Consider the following 19821-nt stretch of genomic DNA (forward strand, 5'->3'; position numbering starts at 1 on the left):
TACTTTTAGACAATACAATGATCACGGTCAATGCATTCATGCTGTGTAGCAGTCAACAGGAAATCTAAATTCAACATACACGGTACCCAAATTTCTGAAAAAAGGTTATTCTGCCCAAATTTTGTGTATTTACATGACTTCTTGACTGTATGATATATGAAACATCAGCACATACCACTCTAACTTCTAGCACTTCAGGAAATATTCTGAAGAATGACCCAATATCAGTTCATTTTAATTTCTCATGATATAAACCGCCTGTAAAAACCAGATGGGAATTAAAAAATAGCTACTATTGCACATATTTTGTGTATATGCATCCGTAATAATACAGTTAAATAAAAATATTAAAATTAAGTTTTAATATAAATATGTATAAATGTATATAAAAGGTACCATAAAAGAAACAGTATGAATAACATTGCTCCATGCTTACTTGCCATTTTATTCTTTTGTCATAAATAACACTTATCATTAAGAAACCTATGTCCATAAATTTATAAATTGTATGAAAACATTTTAGCACTGAACTAGTTAAAATACAGTGACAAATTCAGTCTTTTGTCTCACACATGTACAAACCCAGTGAAGCAATCATAATGAACAGAATCGGGCCCTAAAAAGTTCTAATTTGACACTAATCAGTAATAAAAGGCAATGCAAACTTGTGTTAAACTGATTACACCCATATAGCAATATCTGCATAATGGCTTTAGCTGCTTAGCAACCGAAGTACAAGAATACCAGATAAAATGGATTATAAACTCTGATTAGTCCCAGATGAATATAACAGTGGCCAGTCAGTTAGGTTAATTTGCACTGTATATCATAAATGACACTCCTCTGAGCTATTATTGCAGAAGACATTTACTTTTTTGTACAAATACGAATAAGATAAAAAAGACTTGCTTTTAGATTACCGAAGACAGTTTCGGTCACATACTACAGTGATTCTTTCAAAATTAACTTCGAAAACATGATTTAAAGGTATTGCAAACATATGATTCTATTTCCTTTTGCTGTTATACATTTTCTTACACAAATAAAACAAGTCACTTTAAAAACGAACTCCATTATAGACCATTTGCAATGTACCAATTTTCCATAGTGATACTTGTATGCCATAATAATATTGTACTACTGGACTTCAAAGCCACCCTTGGAAACATCTAAATACAAACCATGAACAGAGGAAGGGCTGATTACTCTTGCTTTTTACAAAGAGGAGTCTGATGCAGACAGAGGTTCAGAGATTTGCCAAAATCACAAAGGAACACTGTGACAGCTAAAACGGAAACAAAATCTCCAAAATCTTAGCTTTACAAACACCAGCTTTCTAGCATTACCCAGGGCGTGCTAGATACAGTGCAAATGAGCAGAAAGGAATATTATTATACCTGAACCACGGTACTCACAATCTAGGACAAACCAGTAGTAAGCCACTAGGTAGAAGATAACAGTTAAGGGATCAACATAGTTGTAACACGATCGCTACAGCCTATTCCTACATGTTCTTCAGTTCTGCCCTTGTCATGTGGCTCATCTCTACCTTACAACGCAGGAAAGAAGTGAATGGCCTTGCAGGTCAGCTCAAGAGCTATGCTATGAAAAGATACGCTGCTCTTAACATTGTAAGGAAAAAAGATGTTTTTATGGGTGGGAAAAGTCTAATTGTTTACCTGTAGTAACTGGCTTTCTCTGTCCTTTATTTAATTGCTCATTTTCTCTAATAGAAATAGCTATAATACTGACTAAGGGTCCTTTACAAGTTATGCAACTCTATAATTCAACAGGAACATTGTTCTATGCTAATAGTACTTTCTATGTCTGTGTACAAAGCAATTTTGTTGAATATAGTACTCTTAAAAGAACAGGAGAGGACTAGTTTTGAATTTCTCTAATTTCATGAAGTTGGATTAAAAAAGCAGATGGTAGATGTCAAAAGCAGTAGCTCTCTAGTCTTCTAAACTTATAATGAATTATTGTAACAAAGCTTTCAAAGTCTTAATTTTAAAAGCACTTTATTTCTAAAGTATTTATTAGGATAATCCATTATAAATTACAGGTATGCACCTATTTGTGTATGCATCTCATAGGGCAAAGGTCTAGAAAATTTACTATGGAGAAGGTTGAGAGGGGTGTAGGAGGAATAAAGTGAAGCTAGCTATACCTTTATTTTGTAGAATCTCAACTTTCCATTTAAAAATACTTAAATTTTCACAGTTCTGAAACTTCCAACTGTGAACACAATATTGCAAATACTAGAGTGTCTTCAGAAAATAGCTGTAGAAATACTTAAAACCCCTTTGCCAGCCACCTGACTGAAGCAATAAAACCTGATAATACTGTTCCATAGTTGATCACTGAAGTATAGTATGAGAGAACACTGGTGAAGGGAATTGGGCAGCATCAGAATTACTGTCAGATACTACTTCCTGAAAACACAACAAACCAACACATAGGAGAGAACGTGAAGATAGATGAAAGAGTGAGAAAATAACATAAACATTAGTAGTCCTAAAAAAAAATCCAACAATTTCTCAATAAAGGACACAATGAAGTCCTGAATAAATGGAAGATTATGATAAGCAAAGGTCAGCTATTTCAAAAACGCTGTACCCTGTACCCTAAGCCTTGGGCAAGTTTTGCTATGGGAGTACCAAACAGAGAAGGCAGTATTCTTCATTGAGATCTCAGCTGACAGACCACAAACAAAACAGAAATCAAAGCTCCAAATATGCTCATAGATGCACTGACCATTTTCTGGCAAAACAAGAAGGGAAATGCTGCCATGGTATAGGAGTGTTGAAAATACTGTCTAACAGTGACATTGGTTTATAAGATATGCTACACTAAAATATCTGAGCTCCTTCCACCTAAAAACATGCATTAGCTGAGGTCCTGCCCATAGATTTTACATTCTTTCTAATGTGTACGACTCGGTTGCTGAGTTCATACCTCAAACTATTGCAGACAAAACATCATATATCAGCTTCACGTACTTTATCCCAAGCTTTGGAATAGAACCAGCTCTCTTGACTTCCAGGTTACTGCAGAAGACTGCAAAACAATCCCTGAAGTATGATATTTTAAGATATATAATTTTAATATAGTATGCTGATTGTTTGGGGGGCTAATTTTTGATGGGCTTAAAGCAAACTGGTTTGATCAAAGTTAGGTTTTGGATTAAGAAGGAACATGAGAAATACAAGTCTTAAGCATATTCCTTTAAAATAAGGAAACTAGATGAGACTGCTAAAAGTAAATTCAGGTATGTAGGGCTAAAAACACATTAGTGTACAATGTATTCTGTTATTAGCCATTATTTGGTATAATTTCTGAATTCCAAGATAATTTTAAATATGATCCCTTACTCATGATAATAATAGCATCATTTAGTAAATGATACTAATGAAAAGTCTGCTCCTTGTAAAAAACAAATACTACTGAAGCATGCTTAGTGTAAAAAGCACTTTAGGCAACTTTTCTGCACTGTCTTCACCTTATAACTAAAGAAAAACACTGCAATACATAAAGTCAACCTCATACATTTGCATTTTTTGTGGAAGAGAAACAAAGCAAGTAATTTCATTACACAAAGTCAACCTCTGAGTGCTTTGACAGTGAATATCGTGTCAATTTTCCCATTAAGTCAGGGTGTAAAGTACAAATGTGCTCTTCTTGAAATGTAAAATTTAATTCCAGCATGATCACTTCTGGGACCAGCTCTGCAAAGTACAGAAGCCATGGCATGGCATACAATTGCAGCATAAGTAACTAGACACTACTGCTAAACACATTTTAAACTATTGTACAATAGCCTTTGTCTCAGTAAAGCTATTTTAACCACAGACTGTGTTTGTTCGAGCAAGTTTTTCTACTGAACCCAAGCAAATAATTCGGTGACTAATCTACTTGTTACATTTTCATTTGTTGTCTTTCATAAATAATTTATAGCTTTAGCAAATGTATCGCTTTTGCTTTTACATATGTTTTGCTTTTTGTTTCTTTATAAAGAGCTCTTTGCAAATTGTTCATCAGCCATGCTCAAAAAAGCCCTTCAATTTTTAAACTGTGGACTTCCAGTTAAATGGGTATCACTAGATACTGTTTTGGCTGTTTGATAAGAGTCACCAGCCTATTATTTGTAAGTATAAAGGACATAACTACCAATTCCTCTGAGTTCAAAGCCACAAACTACAGTTTCTCGCTGGTCAAGAGGTCTGGGAAGAGAAAAGAGGGTGAGAAAAATTTCTGATTATCTTACTTTGATTAATGGCTTTGTAGAGCAGGAAGGAAGGCAGAAAGCATGATACAAAAGAGGGGAGAAAAAATGAGAAATACAAAAGAAATGAAATCTCCAGGAACCCAGAAAACTAGCAGGACAACATTCTGCCATAATTCACTTAATGTAAGACCAATCTCCACCAATGTTCCACCACGTGATTCGCATCAGGCTGGTGATAACATCTATTCACACTTCAGGGAGTGCAGTCTGCCTTACTCCTGAAGGTCCCTCTGTGTTCACAGAGTTTATCCTTCATCCCAGCACAATCTTTTTATCACTTTCTTCATCTGAAACGATACGCTCAATTCCAGCTATGGATTTTAGAATAATACATTAAAACTTTTAAAGAGGATGTTCACACATATGTTGAAATGAAATGAAAGTCTGAACGCATGAAACACCCTCCATAGACAAAAACTGTATACACACTTTCGTGGACTATTTTTTTGTGTCAGCTTCAAAGCATATAAAACACTACTGCATTTTCACTATTTTAAGAACAGTATAAACATATTAAACATTTGCTATTTGCATATTTGAACAGACCATAATCTTGATCCTACTAGCCATTTTTCTATGTCTTTCCCACTGCCCTGTTTATCTTTCCTGAAAACTTCTCTGGAAGAACTCTTAGTCACAGCTTTTCCGTAAATCTGCACACATAACTACTGCAATTGGTCATTTGTGCGATATATATAGTTTTGGTTATAATATGTAAATATGTAGGTATTTACATGCACACACATGCACTCATACACACCATTAGTAACTTTTAATTTCGTTCAATATGCTAATGTAATGATTCATTTAATCTGCCAAACTTTTCCATTAAATTGACTCAAATACTCCAATGTAGTGTCTCACTGAAAGAAAAAACAAACAAACAAACCACCACAAACAAAAACCCCAGAAGTCTGAAGGAAGATGACCGATTTTAAAGTGTTTTATTTAAAACATACATACATACTCACCTCTAAGTTTATTCCCTATACGTAAAAACTCAGCCCATTGAAATAAATGGCATATTTAGTTCAACAGGAAACCAAAGTTCAAACCTTAGTGCTTTGAAATTGTGAACATTTTATCATACACTTCAAAAGCAACTGATGCTTCTGTAAATTCAATTATATACGATTGGTATATTCTATCTGCAAAACAGATTCACCTTGCAAGGTTTTTTCTTTGTCCATAAAGCTTTCTGGACAATCAGATAAGAAACTGTCAGGTCGGTTGAATGACAAGAGAGAAATAAGGGACTGAAAAATAAAAACCAGAAATATTCTGTGTTCACAACTGGTTTCAAGCACTTTGACTGGATTCACAAATCCTAGAGAGTCAGTTAAACTAGAAACCATTCAAACGTTCACTTACATTTAAGCAGCAAATCCAAAACATGCTATGAAGAGGAATTCTGTATGAAAAATTATCAACAAGGAACACAGCATGGGAACAGGTTTTTATTATCAGCTCTCTCTACTTTTCCTTTTCTCTGCTCCTCAAGCACATGGGAGGTATTAGCACTACAGGAACTTTTTTTATAAGCTATATACTTATTTCCTTTCATTTCTGAACGTTTTCTATACTACATAGCACAATAAAATTCAGAAGATGAGTGTTCTGCCACAATCTCATTTCTGACAAGATAATTTTATAATTTTTACTTTGAATACTGGACGTTAAAAACATTTGTACTTAATTCAATAAACAATACACCATATTAATGTACAGAAGAAACCCAGAAAATGGCACTTCAGTAGTTTTTTTGTGTTTTATGCATGTGTTTTTTTAAAAAGTGTTTTAACTCATTTACTGCCATCTCCTGGTGCTTACAAGGTAATAATACACTAAAAATCAGCCAGTACTTCTATACTAATGAAATGTTGAAATGCCAAAAACTTCTAAGAAGTATTTTTGAAATAATGCTGTACTTTTTACATTGCTGTCTTTTATACTGGAAATAGTGAATATTGTTCCTTGGGCACAAACTGGTAAAAGGTTCATGTAGCTTACCTTCGTCTGGAAGCAGCAGTAAAGTTGTGTTAGGTACGGATGTTTCCGTGCTAATGCCAGAATTCTCTTTTCTGTCATTGTACAGTCTACATCGTCATCTTGAAGTATGACATCTTTCTTCAAGACTTTCACTGCATACACTTCATCTTTTCCTTTTAGTTCAGCTAACATTACCTAAACCAAACAGACAGTCTGTTCATGTATGATCAACAGTTACCATAAATGCAGGGTTGCATTTGAGTTTGACTGCACTGGAAATACAGTTACATACTTGCCTGAATGAAGTTGTGTGTTCATAAAATTAATGTCATTTTAGAAAAATATACCGGTGGCATTCTTTAAATTTGAAACAGCTGATATCTATTTTGTTTGTTAGTTAAGAATGCAGAAGATAAAAAGTTTTTATCCCCTCATTCAAATATCTTAATGAATGCCTATTAATGAGATCTCAGAAACTGAAAAAGGAAGGAAGTTGATATAGAACAGAAATTTATTTCCCACTTTTATCTCCCACTTTTGGTAGTGAGATTTGTGTGTGATGAATCTAGTATACAATCCCACGTACCATTCTGGCTGCTTTAAAGTTGCTGTTTTTAACTATTGTTATTGTTTAAGTCCTATACTCTCTTTAAAGTCAGTTCTGGCTTTGAGCCAGGGTAATCTTCAGAGAAAGGATTAGAAAACAGGGAGACAAAAGAACTTCGGCCCTGTCCCCCTGCATCTGCAGTTCCCGTATATTAAGGAAGGAAGAACATACTTTCGAAACAGATTCGCATTTCAGTCCTCCTCTTTGATTCCACAGTGCACAGCACTGTGAAAAAAAAAATCTATAATCCCTGTAAATAGAGAAAGGCCCTTTCCTCACCAGTTCCCTACTGTGGGAAGGTATCTGGTGAGTTACATCTTTGCCACATATGTGATATTTTGGGCTGTCTAAGCCTCTTGCACTCATCACATCTCAGTAGAAATGTTTGAGTTTTGCTTCCTCCAGCAGTGAACACACCTACTGAGGAAAAACAAGCACACTAACTATTCTGTGAAATAAAGAAACTTGAACTGTCTACTATATAGAAAGGGAATGAACTCAGAACTCCACAGCATTATTCCTGGGCCTATTTTTCCTACTTGACCACAACTAATTATCTTGTTGAACAGTATGTATGTAACTGTATGTACAACTCCACTTCATTACCAATATCCTGAAATAGTGAAACATTGACATTGTGTTTCAAAAGGCTTGACCCTGGTTAATGAAGTGAGCTAAAGCACAGAAAATGCCAGCTGATCAGGAGGTTGATATTCTTTATATGTGGGGTAAATGCTGCTTTTACCCAAAAGGTAAAGAATGGAAAGACACCCCTTGGGTGGAAGAACTTTCTGTATGTCACTATGAATATTTTCAAAGCAGTCCAGTCAAAAGAGCCTGAACAACAGAGGGAAAAAAGAGAAAAAAAAAGTCTACCCACCTTGCCAAAGCTGCCTTTCCCTAATACTTTGATGAAGTTGAACTCTTCAAGGCCTATTCGCTTGGTCTGGGCCTGTTTGACCTCCCCATTTTCACCATTCTCCCCAGGTTTGCTAAGCTGACTGTCTGTTGATGTTGCAGCTGTTGCCCTGTGCTCCTCTCCCCGATTGTCAAAAGATAATGCTTTCCTAATGTTGTTTTCCAGCTCTTTGATTTCTGTGGAAATGAGAGAAAAAGCATTAATTTTAACCAAATATCAGAAAAACAGTCTGTGTTTGTATCAGCTTTGGGAAGGGACATTCATCATCCCTGAATGCTATTTGGAGCATTCTGATGTTAAGAATGCATATTTAGCAAACTGCTTCTCCACCTTACAGTAATCAGCCAAAACCCAGCTCTAACAGGAAGGGTGGCCTTTTAAAATGAATCTAAGAGAATGACATATCCAAAGGCTGACAGATAAGTCAGCACAGTGGTTAAATAGTTGTTTTAGTGTTTTTGGGTGTTCCTGTACCACAGAGAAATACTTTGTTTTGAATGCCCCTATCTTCCTCCAGCACTTACTCATCTTCCTGCTTAAGTATTTTAGAGTTGTATCTTCAAAAGTTCAAAGGACAGTTAAGCGTCTCAGTCCTTGGAGTCAACATGAATGGAGCATCTTACTCAGCTCCAGCTGTTATCAGACCCCTTCCAATAAATTACTTGACCACTTCTTAGTGCTGCTTCAAGCAGCAATTATGTAGATCTGCTAAATGGTTCTGAAGGTTTCTCAATGCTAAACACAGTGAGTCCTGGTGACTAATGGACCTTGGGGTTCTGCCTCAAGCTCTTCCACAGGCAGAAGCCCAATGGTCTTGGAAGCAACAACTTGAGTGGACAGCTACAGAAGTGAAATTTAAAAGCGAATTCAGACAAATTCTTTGTTCTTATTTTAAGCAAAGCATCAGATATTTAAAAAAATATTATTTAGTCAAAATGCTGTCTTTGAAACCAAAAGATTGACAAATTTAAATCAGTTCTGGTCTCAGAGTCTTACAGTAGTTATGAACACGGAGCTTTGGAAGTCTCTTCCCTAAAAATAAGGGTGAGAAATTTCTCAGCTGTAAATAATTTTTAAAGAATTTGACACACAAGTATCCATCTTCCTATGTGTTTGTGTAAAGATGTTTCATCCATCACTTTACACATGTGATGGTACATGGGATACCTCACAGACTTCTGATTTTTAAAAACAACAATCAGATCAGATTCAAAAAGTGGTGCTGCCACACATGTTCTCTCAATCAGGCAGGCTGCTCAGCTCAATGAAATCTGGTTGTATGAGTGAAGATTACAATATTTGTCTCTATAATCTATGCATGAAAAAAAGTGTCACTGGAAAGGAAATACGGTTTTACGAAGTCTCTAAAGACCACATAGACACACTAGCATAGCCTAACTAGACAGAAGTTTTTGGTATCTCACATGTTTAACATGGAATTGTAAGGAGGCAATTTTATCTCAAAAACTTATTAACAGATGGTGGCTTTTCAGATAGATAAAGGCTCTCTCAAGTTCTGTGGTACTGTTTAAAATGTTCTCACTCTTATAAAATAATATATAACTTCCTTATATGAAGGTATCTGGTTAGGCAAGGACTCATCTTGTAACCGTAATATTTTAAGATGACCATTTTACAGTTTTCCCTTTAAAAGCCACTTAATTTCACAGATTCTTAAAAAATGAGAGGTAGGCATTTTTAAAAAGTTTTTGTAGTTTATGAACTTTCTTACATGCTTCGTTTTCTGGTGGTGACTTCTTTGTTGAAAGGGACAATGGCTTTTTTATTCCTTATAAAGAAGAAAAGTATGTGACAATATATATTGGTTATGAAATAAAAAGAGATGATTAACCTTGATCACATGGAGAAGTTGGTGCTGACTTGGACCTATCTTCTTCTGATGATGCACTTCCAGGAACTGCTTGTTGTGTCTCTGCACCTGCAATTATCTAAGAACAATTCCAAAATGGGTACTCAGCTATGAGATCCCCCCATGCCAAGACAAAATTAATTTAAAAACATTAATTCAAAAGCAGAAGTTTGAGGGAAAGTGAAGATGTGCTATCCCTATAGATTCTCACTGGCAAGACCTCAGTCGTACAGCAGATGCCATCACACCAAATGGAGGCCGTAATATAAACTGAGAAAGAACCAGCAATTTAAAGAAACATAGGTTCTTAAGGTGGAACAAAGACACAGAGAGTGGGAAAGTTTCAAATAGCCACCTTGAGCCTGTGTAGAAATCTATCCGGTAAATATATTCAACTACAACAAGCATCAGCAAGCAGTGCAAACTAACTCATGCAATAATAACATGACAACATCTTTTCCCAGAAGTCACAGATCAACTAATTTATTCTGTAGTTTTCTAATTTTTTGTAAAATTTTAAAACCGTGTACATGGGGATCCAAGTATGCAATCAGGAAAATGAACAGAGCCAAATGTCAATGTTTTAATGAATTATGGTAAAATTTACCTATTTCTGTAAGTAAAATAAATGGGTCTGTTGTCACTATCATGCAAATAGAAAGCATGGCAAATTCTTATCCAGGATACATATTACAAATCCAGATTAACTCCATCAGCTTCGGGGTGACCTATGCTTTTTATTTCCAGGATAGCTTAGTTCTTCCTATAATAGTGATGACAACTCTGGAACCGTCATGTGGTAAACAGCTCCTCTTCATGAGAGTCAGCACATTGGCCCATTTATCAGCATTTACAATGTTATGGAGAAATGCTGTGTCTCAATCAGTCAATTATCCAATATCGATTCTGAGCCAAAGAGACATTTATGTTTTTATGAACTGTTATGTCAGACATTGTTCCTGTCAAATCTCCTTCCTCAAAATCAAAAAGAGGAAATCCTTCCAGACTTTGTACAGACTCCAGGTTTGCAAAACTGTAGCAGGTCAAAATAAATTTCAGCCCCAAATTCATATTAGAAATTTGCACTTACAAATCGAAAGCCAAATCTTAATTCTGTACTGACTTAAAGAAAAAAAAAAAATCTTTTGCAAGTCAAGTGAGTAGGATTGAACCCAAACTGGTGAAGTTACAGCAGAGTCATAATTTTTTTCTTATGCAACACTACAAAGTAAAATTACCTTTTTCTTCCTCTGCCCACTATTAGTGATTTTGTCTGGAGTGACTCCAAGATCTGCAAGAACTTTAGCTATGCCTCTAGCATCCACTCCACAGTTTGGTGCCACATTTGTTTCACAGCGTCGATGTACATTCATCTTGCAAACTGCAGTGAAATGTAAAGTAATAGAGTAAATTGAATACAACCTTGGCATGCATTTGTCTTACTTAAATCAGATCTCATTGGACTCACCAATAACATTTTCAAATAAATAGAATTTCAGTAGAAAAAATACTTGGCTGGATTTGCAGTGACACTTGAATGCTAATATAAAATGATTAACCTGGTTATGATTCTTTGGCTATGATAACGCAGAACAGTGTTTTCACACAGTATCCGGAACAGACACAGGAACAAATGAAAATGTCTAATGACACTGTAAATCTTTGAATTAGAAGAAAAGTCTGTCAGAGATCGTATTTCAGCAGTGCACTTGTGCTCTCATACTGAGCGCACAACATCAGTTCCGCATGTATTATTGCTTCATACTCTATTTTACTCAAGTACATTAACTCCTAATGTAGACAGGCATAAAACCAATAGTGGTTTAAGTTTTAATAAATCTTTGGCACTTGTTAGACATTCTCTTTCTTTAGACAGCAATCCATTTACTAAGCACTTTCTCTTAAATACCATTTCCCGAAACTAGCATACTAGTAAGAAAAAAAAGGTTATGTTGCTTTCAGATTATGGGGCAGGAGGGAGAACATAACTCCATTAAAAATAGCATAGCACAGAGCAGATGACATTTTATCTTAGACTTCAGTGCCCTCTTGTGGAGCAAGGCATAAAGAATGCAAAACTGCAAGTGTAATTAAATACTACATTAATAGTCAATTGCTCAAATTTCTCAATTCATTACTTTTTAGAGAAAAAAATAAAGTATGTATTTATAAAGTTGCATTTTACTATACTGTTCACCAACAATGCTTTCACCGTATAAGCCCTAAAAAAACAAACCACATTTGCCTCAGACTGCACACAGACACTGTACCTGTCACAGTAACCCTGGGCTTCAGAAAGCAGGTGCCCTTCCTTTTCAAGTATGGTTCAGCTCGCAAGAAGAGCACAAAGAAATTGCTACCCATGGTATTTTCAGTGTATGTATATTCAGCGACTGAAGCTCTGGGGCAAGTAAAATGTTTGACCTAGGATCCATAACTAGACATTGAGGAACTGAACTGTTTGAAATAAAGCAATTTTGTACAGTCCAATTTCATGAACATATTTTGTAAAACAATGGCACAGGAATAAGCTGTGAAAAACCAGAAGAAGAATAAACCTCTGGCATACACTTTTCATGGTGTTAATAACCACACTGGGCAAGCGAGTACGTCTCTGACGAAGGAGGCATTGTTCTGCACTTGTTAAAAAAGAAAACAAAGCACAGAGAAAATGACATTTCCAGCTCAGGTGAGTTCTAGATTTCATGCAGATAATACTGCATTTTCAAAGGCACTGATATTATGAACATGAAGAAAGCAATGTAGGTGCTCTGAATTATTGTTTCTATGCATCTGCTAAACAGTAAATGCATACATATGAGAAAGAACATTATTTTCTATAGTTAAAAGGAACTGAACCACTCGGGTATTTCAGAGAGAATATAAAAGTGAAACTAAGACATTTACAGACTAAGTGGAGAAATACTACAGCTCTGATATTCACCTACAACTCAAATACTGCAAAGGATATGTTGAATAGATTACATGTTTATACATATGTATGTGAATCCACGTTCCTGTTGTTGGGAAGTGTACATAAAATTATTTTTCTATTTATGAAGATGGACCTACACATTCATAAAGGTGTAACAAAATGAAAATGCTTATAATTCCACTACACGCTACTTTAGAAAAATCTGACAGTCTTCATGGCATCACTCCCATCAATCCACTAACTGAAGTATTTTATTCACTATTTCTAAACTATTGCTTTCCTTTGTAAGTGTTTGTACTGTTTTCTCCCTCTTTTAGAATACATGGATCTGACTGAAACAAGGAGGTGTGGAACCAGGCACTTCTGTTAGTCAGCTAAATTACATGAAGCAGTAACTTCATACACAGTTAGTATATGGAGTACACAGTCCTTAAGCAGCAGAACATAATGAATCCTTTGCTTTCTGAAGCAGAGGGGCTAGACAGGCCATCGCAAAGAATGATTTAGGTAGATACCAAAATACCTCATTTTCTGGATATGGGTGCACAAAACTGATTCCACCTAGCCTAGCCAATACAGAATAGTAATTTTTGAAGATAGTATTAAAGGGAAAAGTAGCTGGAATCATTATGTTCAAACTTGAAGTCTTTTGTGTCTACTGCACTCACAAACAACAAAAGGCTCTGAAGTGGTAATCCTTACCTTTGCATTGTAAACCTTGCCTCAAAAGACCCCAGAGCAATGAACCACAGTGGTCACAGAAGGTGGGCACTTTGTAATTGTGAATGCTGAACTTGTGAGGCATGTTGACACTGAAACGCTGGGATCCCACTTGCTGAAAAAGGAGAGCACAGCATATTTAATTATAACTGATTTCTTGATAATCAGCATATGCTGAAACCTGTTATGTTTTTAAACCACACAATTCAAACAAGGTGAAACAGTTTTGTGATCAGATTATGATCTTTGCATTAGACATACTCCATCTCAAGAGTTATTCCCACTACTTTATTTGGAGAAAAGATGGGGAAGGCTGCTGTTGTCCAAGAGATAAAGACTTCTGGGAACAACAAATACATAGCTATCAGGAAAGATCTCTTAATGTGGAAGGCAAGGAAGTCACTCCCAATTGTTTTTTTATGAGCAGGAGGCTGAACAAATACAGGACTAAGAAATACATCACAACCCCTTTACCTTCTCAAGTCTCACTCTCCCTTAGATTATGAAAATGACAATGATAATTAATTGTGTTCAGGGATTCCAAGGTACAATTACTTACTAACTAAAGAATGTCATTGATAAGTTTTTATAGTGGCCACTGCATAGCAGGAGATTTATTTTGATGTTTTTCCTTCCCTTTCCTATTACCACTGGCTTCTCTCCAGTGATCTAGTACCTCTTCTAAACAATGAGCGCATTGTATCAGCAAAGCATACAAGTCTCCATCAGTCTGGAGCCTAAGAATATAAATCTGTGCAAGATTTTGTATCTTCTTGTGCCCACTACGCAAAAGCAGCGCTAGCCACACACAGTCCTTTATCACAACCCTATGCAAGCAATCAAGTTTTGGATGTAAAATACTGATTGTGAATCAGATACTAAAGAATGCTTCCAGTATAAAAAATGGTAGTGAATTGCGCAGGAAGAATGAGATCAGTTAGTCTCTGTCAAATTCATATCAAAGTTGAAAGAGTGGTTTAAAACCAGTGGTACATATAACTCTGATTTGTAATTTAAAACTAGGCTTTTAAAAGCATACAAATGTATGTTTTTAACAAATAAAATTAAGAAATGTACTTTTTCTGCATGGCCAAAGAACTGGGATCACCGACAGACTACCTCACCTAATCCTGCAGTGAAAGGTAGCTGGTCCTTCCTGTTGCACAAAACAGAACACGACAGCGAGCATTCATAGCTCTTCTGTTATGCAGTCTTTGTTGAGGTGAGACTTTGCAAGTAAATTCTGGACAGCTGTATGTTGATTAAAGAGTCTCAAGCATCCTACCTATCCCATCATCTGCTTATGACTCAGCCACACAACATGCAGTCAAGGGATAAAGGGTCCCATCCTGCTTCTTTTGAATTAAAATGACAAAACTGGTATCAAATCAGAAACAGAGAAGGTTAAAAATGAAAATGAGCGAGACTTTAAGCATTCAGATGTTAAAAAGAGGCGAGTAATTAAAAAAAAAAAAGCTGTATAATTCTTATGTAAATGAAACTGTTACGGTAATCTGTCATTCCAAAGTAAATGCTACATCACAAGACAATCAGAAGGGCACAAAAAAGTCTCTAACATTTATTGATCAAACAGAGCAGATGACACTACTTTGAAGAGATGAAAGACAAAGTTTAATCTAGAAAATTTATTTTATAAACATTTACCTCATCGTGAGTTTCCTGCTTTTTCAAGCCAGCACACTTTGTTATTATAAGTTCATGGCATCTCTTGTGGACTACACAAGTGCAAACTATAAACAAAAAACAGTAAAAGAATGAGTTTTCATGAAGAATCATTTTAAAGCAAAAGACTGAATTTAGAAGACTAGAAAAGCTGGGACTTGAAAGGCTGCAGGTGACTGGTGAGTTGGTCAGTCCTATTAAGTAAGTCTGGCTCACAAAGGCAGAAGATACTGGACTTTTGAGAGACCAATGAATTTTAAGAGAACTAAAGTATATCCCCCAAAACCTCAGTATGTAAAACTACAAATTACCTTCTGAAACATTAATCATAATTTTTCTTAACATTCTTTCCACTACACATTATCGTAAGTTGATAACAGTAAAATGTTTCAGGAGGCAAATGCTTTGTCAATATTCACATGGACTACTTAATCAATGAATAACATTTGCTGATATGACAGATAAGATTAAAAATTGCAAGGTCTACCTTATTGTGGGATTCACGGTCATTAAGTGAAAAAAAACCCCTTCAGAGTGAAATAATGAATTTCATTTTCTTATAGCTTTGGTCATTGTTGTAACAAAAAGAAAATTCTTACTATAGCATGTAAAACAATTATTTGCATTCATTTATTTAAAATGAGATTTCATCTTTTGTAACTGAAATAATCACCACTAACTGGATTATTTTTACTTGTAGACAAGAAGTAGAAAAACATAATCCCAAGACATGACTGCATAAAAAAATTAAGAGTACAACAAGCTGAGTTGAAAAATTGAGTTGAAAATGAAGCACTTCTGCAGTCTTTGCTATAACCTTCTTTAATGATGACCTCTATAATTATCTCATCTATTTAATTACAGTCTTTGCAATTACCTGTCATTTTTAAACAAAGAATCTTAAGCAGAATTAAGAATTCACAATTTTATAATGCAAGATGTGAAAAATGAAGAAGCCAGCTCCTGCAGATATGCCCCCAAGTTGGATGTGCACCAAGAGACACCGAGCATCTGCTGTTCAGTGACGTTAATGGTGCCCCTACCTCACATATGCTGCCTAAGATGAACAGGTTTGAAGCATCTTTCTGTGAAGGCTGTATCTTTCATGAGACAAACTTATTATCTTGTGCTAAATTCTTAACACTGTACATATACAATGCTTGATGGAAATATTTTTTATATATAAAACACAATATATATATTCAAACTGTCCCCATATAGATTTCCTCTTACCTTGACATTGGTATCCCTGTTTTCCTATTACACCCCTGAAAACAAAACAGTGTTTTAGAAAATGAAGAATATATATTTTTAAAAGTGAAAAACATTTTTTCCTCTCTTTACTGGACATGCACAAGTTTAAAAGAATAGCTTTTTCTAACCTATCATCTGATAACTGCTTGTCTAGACTGAGATCAGTTCAAAGTAGGAACCACATTTCAGTTGCTAAGAGGTAACAGGTAGGAAGACAGACCATGAAGGGATTCAGAAGTAAAGACACATTTATTATCACAAAATAGGCAAAGCCAAAGGGTACCTAGAGAGAGAAGCCACAAGGCAGGAAAACAGTCATCAAGCAGGCCTCTAAACAGACAGAAGATTGCACTTGCCAATATTGTTGCTTGAAATCACCTTAGCTAACCTAAAGCCTAAACTGCACACGTTTCTTAGAAGAATGTAGTTGAGTTTATGTACAATTAATGTCTTTTCACATTAAGAAAGACTGATTCATTACACAGTCTTAAGAAATATTAATTATGGATCAGATCAGATCTCACGTGTATTAAGGTGCAAATCAGCACCTCCAGGTGACTGTGGAAAACCTCAATAGAGTTTCTGAAAAGTAACTGAAAACTGAACATCTCCACTACTTTTCCCTATCTGAAATGCGTGGGTACTCAGAACTAATATAAATAATTTCTAAAATGGAGTTCTTGTTATCTGCTGTAATAAGAAAGAACCTGTACACCCAACACCCAAAACCCCGGGTCATTATATGCCTAATATTCCCATATTCCATTGTCATCAGTAGGATGTAAGGGAGCTTGGCATTACCTAGGAAGGAGATGGTGATACTTAATCACCTAAAGAAGAATTTAGTCTTCTTGGCAAAACATAAAGGTCTAATATTAGGTCTAAAACTACACTTATGCACCTACAGGACACAAGACTGGCTGTTTACCTAGAGTCTATAGTGTGTACTAGACAGGAAAAGCTTGAACTTTGTGGCTCAGAAAAGAAAAAATGCAAATATAACAAAGTCTAACATTTATTATGGATGTTTAAGACACTTCAGTTAACGTCTGCAAAACTGATGACAGCTTAATATTAAAATGAAGAGGAAAAGAACTACTACTCTACACATTTTATACTTTACCATAACAGGAGGGTATGTTAACTCGTCAATTCAGAGTTGCAAAGAAAGCGAAGTCATACCATATAAAATCTCTGCAGTGCGAACAGTATGTTGGTTGCCTAAGATAGGTGGCCATAAACTTGTGTCCATTAACCTGATGTACTCTGCGTCGCACAGCACCCTGCCGCTTTCTGGGTCGCATACGTTCCCGGAACACACGTTCTTCATTGTCTTTGGGTGCTGAAACAAGAGGAAAAAACTATCAGCACTGGCTGTATCAGACACAAATACGGGAAAGCTCAAATGCAGTAAGTGGGTATTCTCCAAAAAATAAAAAGAATCCTTTCTAGCTAGCAAAATAAATTCCTTGAGTTTGGGTAGTTTTTTTTTCCTTTTTAGCATCAGTTACTAGAGGGCAAGGGTTTTCATTTCAGTACAGGAACCTCTATTTGTTCTAAACCTTTACCTGTAAATTCACGCTAAGCTGGGAATAAGTCTTCTGTGCTTTATCACTACCAAGCACATTGACAACCTCTTTAACAGTAATTACACAGTTAGATTCTCCAAACAGCTCAGACTCATCTCATTTGACTTTCAGGGCCAAAAAAAAGAATCCACCAAAAAATACCAACATTCCTTGGTTCCCATACACTCAGAAATCTCAGTACAAATACACATTATCAAACAGAACAAAAATTCCATCCAGAAGTGATTACTATGTAGAATTTCTGATTACGATCTGAGCTTCAGGCTCTAATAATCCGCTTTGATACTAATACACTTTCAGCAAAAAGTTCAAGGGAAGGAAGTTGTTCCTCTTCAAATGTACATGACATGTAATGGTAGAGGAAGTAAAAGATGAAGCTGATATATCTAAGAATGAATGCTTTTGGACAAAACCCTTCACAGTGCATCAGTTCTTTTTTCCCAAGGCTTTATTTTGAAATGTATCCCTGACACCTCCATGGTATTCTGTATGCATTAAGCAAATGCCGAGGATGAATTAGCAATGAAGAATAGTACACGGCTGTTAATGGAAGACAGATATTACAAGCATTCCTTGAGCCACTCGTATCTCTGCAAAATGGAATATCGGATTTGGAGGGGCCCTGTTCAGTCATCCACTGTCAACTGAATCTCTGCACTCACTACTTCAGTGCATATAACACTTTGAAATGTTTTTAACACTTGTCATTCTCTGAATTTCAGCTACCCTGCATCATTACAATGGCCTAAAGACGCCAGCTTTGGTCTGTTCCAAGCTTTTCTGTACACAAATGAGTTCTCCAAGCAACAGTACAGTACTTAAGAATAACACAAATAAAAAAGTCTGAGAACAACTGAAATCTATAATAGTCTCAAATTATTTTACAAACAAAAAAAAACAACCCTATTTTTGATGGTTATAAAATTCAAGTTATTGATTTAGAAGTTCTTAGAAATTGTCTTAAACTAAGCCAACAGATGGATATCCTGCGAAAATACAAATCGCAGACCCATGAATCAAGATCAACTTTGTTCACACTAGTAAATTCATTTATGCACTAAAAAGCTGAAGCTCCTGACACATTAATATCTTACAAAAACTTCTTACTCAGAGTAGGTTTTCACTGTAAGAAGACACACCTGTGGGATGGTCAGAATGGCATTAATTTTCTGTTCTAAGTGGGCTCTCAGTAAATAAACACTGACTTATACACAAAGTTACCCCTTTTATTTATGCCAAAGAGCAATCAAAAAGCAATGGCTCCAGGTCTCCCTTCAAGAGATAATTACCAAATAGTTATCAGTTATGTTTATTTTTATGCATTAAGCAAAACTCTGATGTCTACTAAATACCACAGCCCCTGGAAAGACCGCCTTCCACAGATAACATGTAGTGAGTCTTTGGCAGTCCTACCAAAGACTCCTATTTCCAGCTTCTGAATGATTTATCTACTTTTAAAAGATTTTCATCAGCTTTGTAAAGTTAATATAGAATTATTTCCTATAATAACACAGAACTGTTCTTTTGGCCATCATCCAGATTGCAGAATTTGCTGAAGTATATAGCCTGGATGCGAAAAAGTTAAAATCACACTCTCCCAGAAAGGGTTCCCAAAAAGTTATCTTCTTATATGAAACAAACAAGATGTTCTGACAGTGCACAGTTCACACGTGATATCATAATCAGTCTCCAATACTGCTTTTCTCCTTTTTTCTTCTTAAGCTAATTATTCACTGATGAAGCACCTATAATTTTACAGAGCTGATAAAAAAAACCCACCCTCTTCTTATTTTGGCTAGATAAATACAATATGATGACAATATTTTCTTTTTAGCAACAAAGCCTTAAAATTTATTTTACTATATTACTTCCAGTTCTGTATTTAAAACTTCGATTTTTCACTTACAATGCTTAAAATTAAACAACAAAACAGTGTCTTTTTCAGAAATGCCCTGGCTTGAAAACAG

General features: G+C 35.5%; 1 protein-coding gene across 1 annotated transcript in view; it reads right to left on the reverse strand.

The window, feature by feature from the left end:
• Positions 1–19821, reverse strand: part of PRKCE (protein kinase C epsilon) — a gene marked incomplete at both ends in the record, with an annotated part of 289843 nt that overhangs the window by 90338 nt on the left and 179684 nt on the right. The window contains 8 exons of the mRNA XM_080341232.1: positions 6299–6472; positions 7765–7979; positions 9656–9752; positions 10912–11054; positions 13311–13443; positions 14997–15079; positions 16245–16279; positions 17448–17607. Of these exons, the coding sequence (XP_080197358.1) occupies positions 6299–6472; positions 7765–7979; positions 9656–9752; positions 10912–11054; positions 13311–13443; positions 14997–15079; positions 16245–16279; positions 17448–17607 (1040 nt within the window). The remainder of the gene's footprint in view (positions 1–6298; positions 6473–7764; positions 7980–9655; positions 9753–10911; positions 11055–13310; positions 13444–14996; positions 15080–16244; positions 16280–17447; positions 17608–19821) is intronic.

This window comes from Nesoenas mayeri, assembly GCF_963082525.1.
Source record: "Nesoenas mayeri genome assembly, chromosome: 3".
Classification (NCBI taxonomy): Eukaryota; Metazoa; Chordata; class Aves; order Columbiformes; family Columbidae; genus Nesoenas; species Nesoenas mayeri.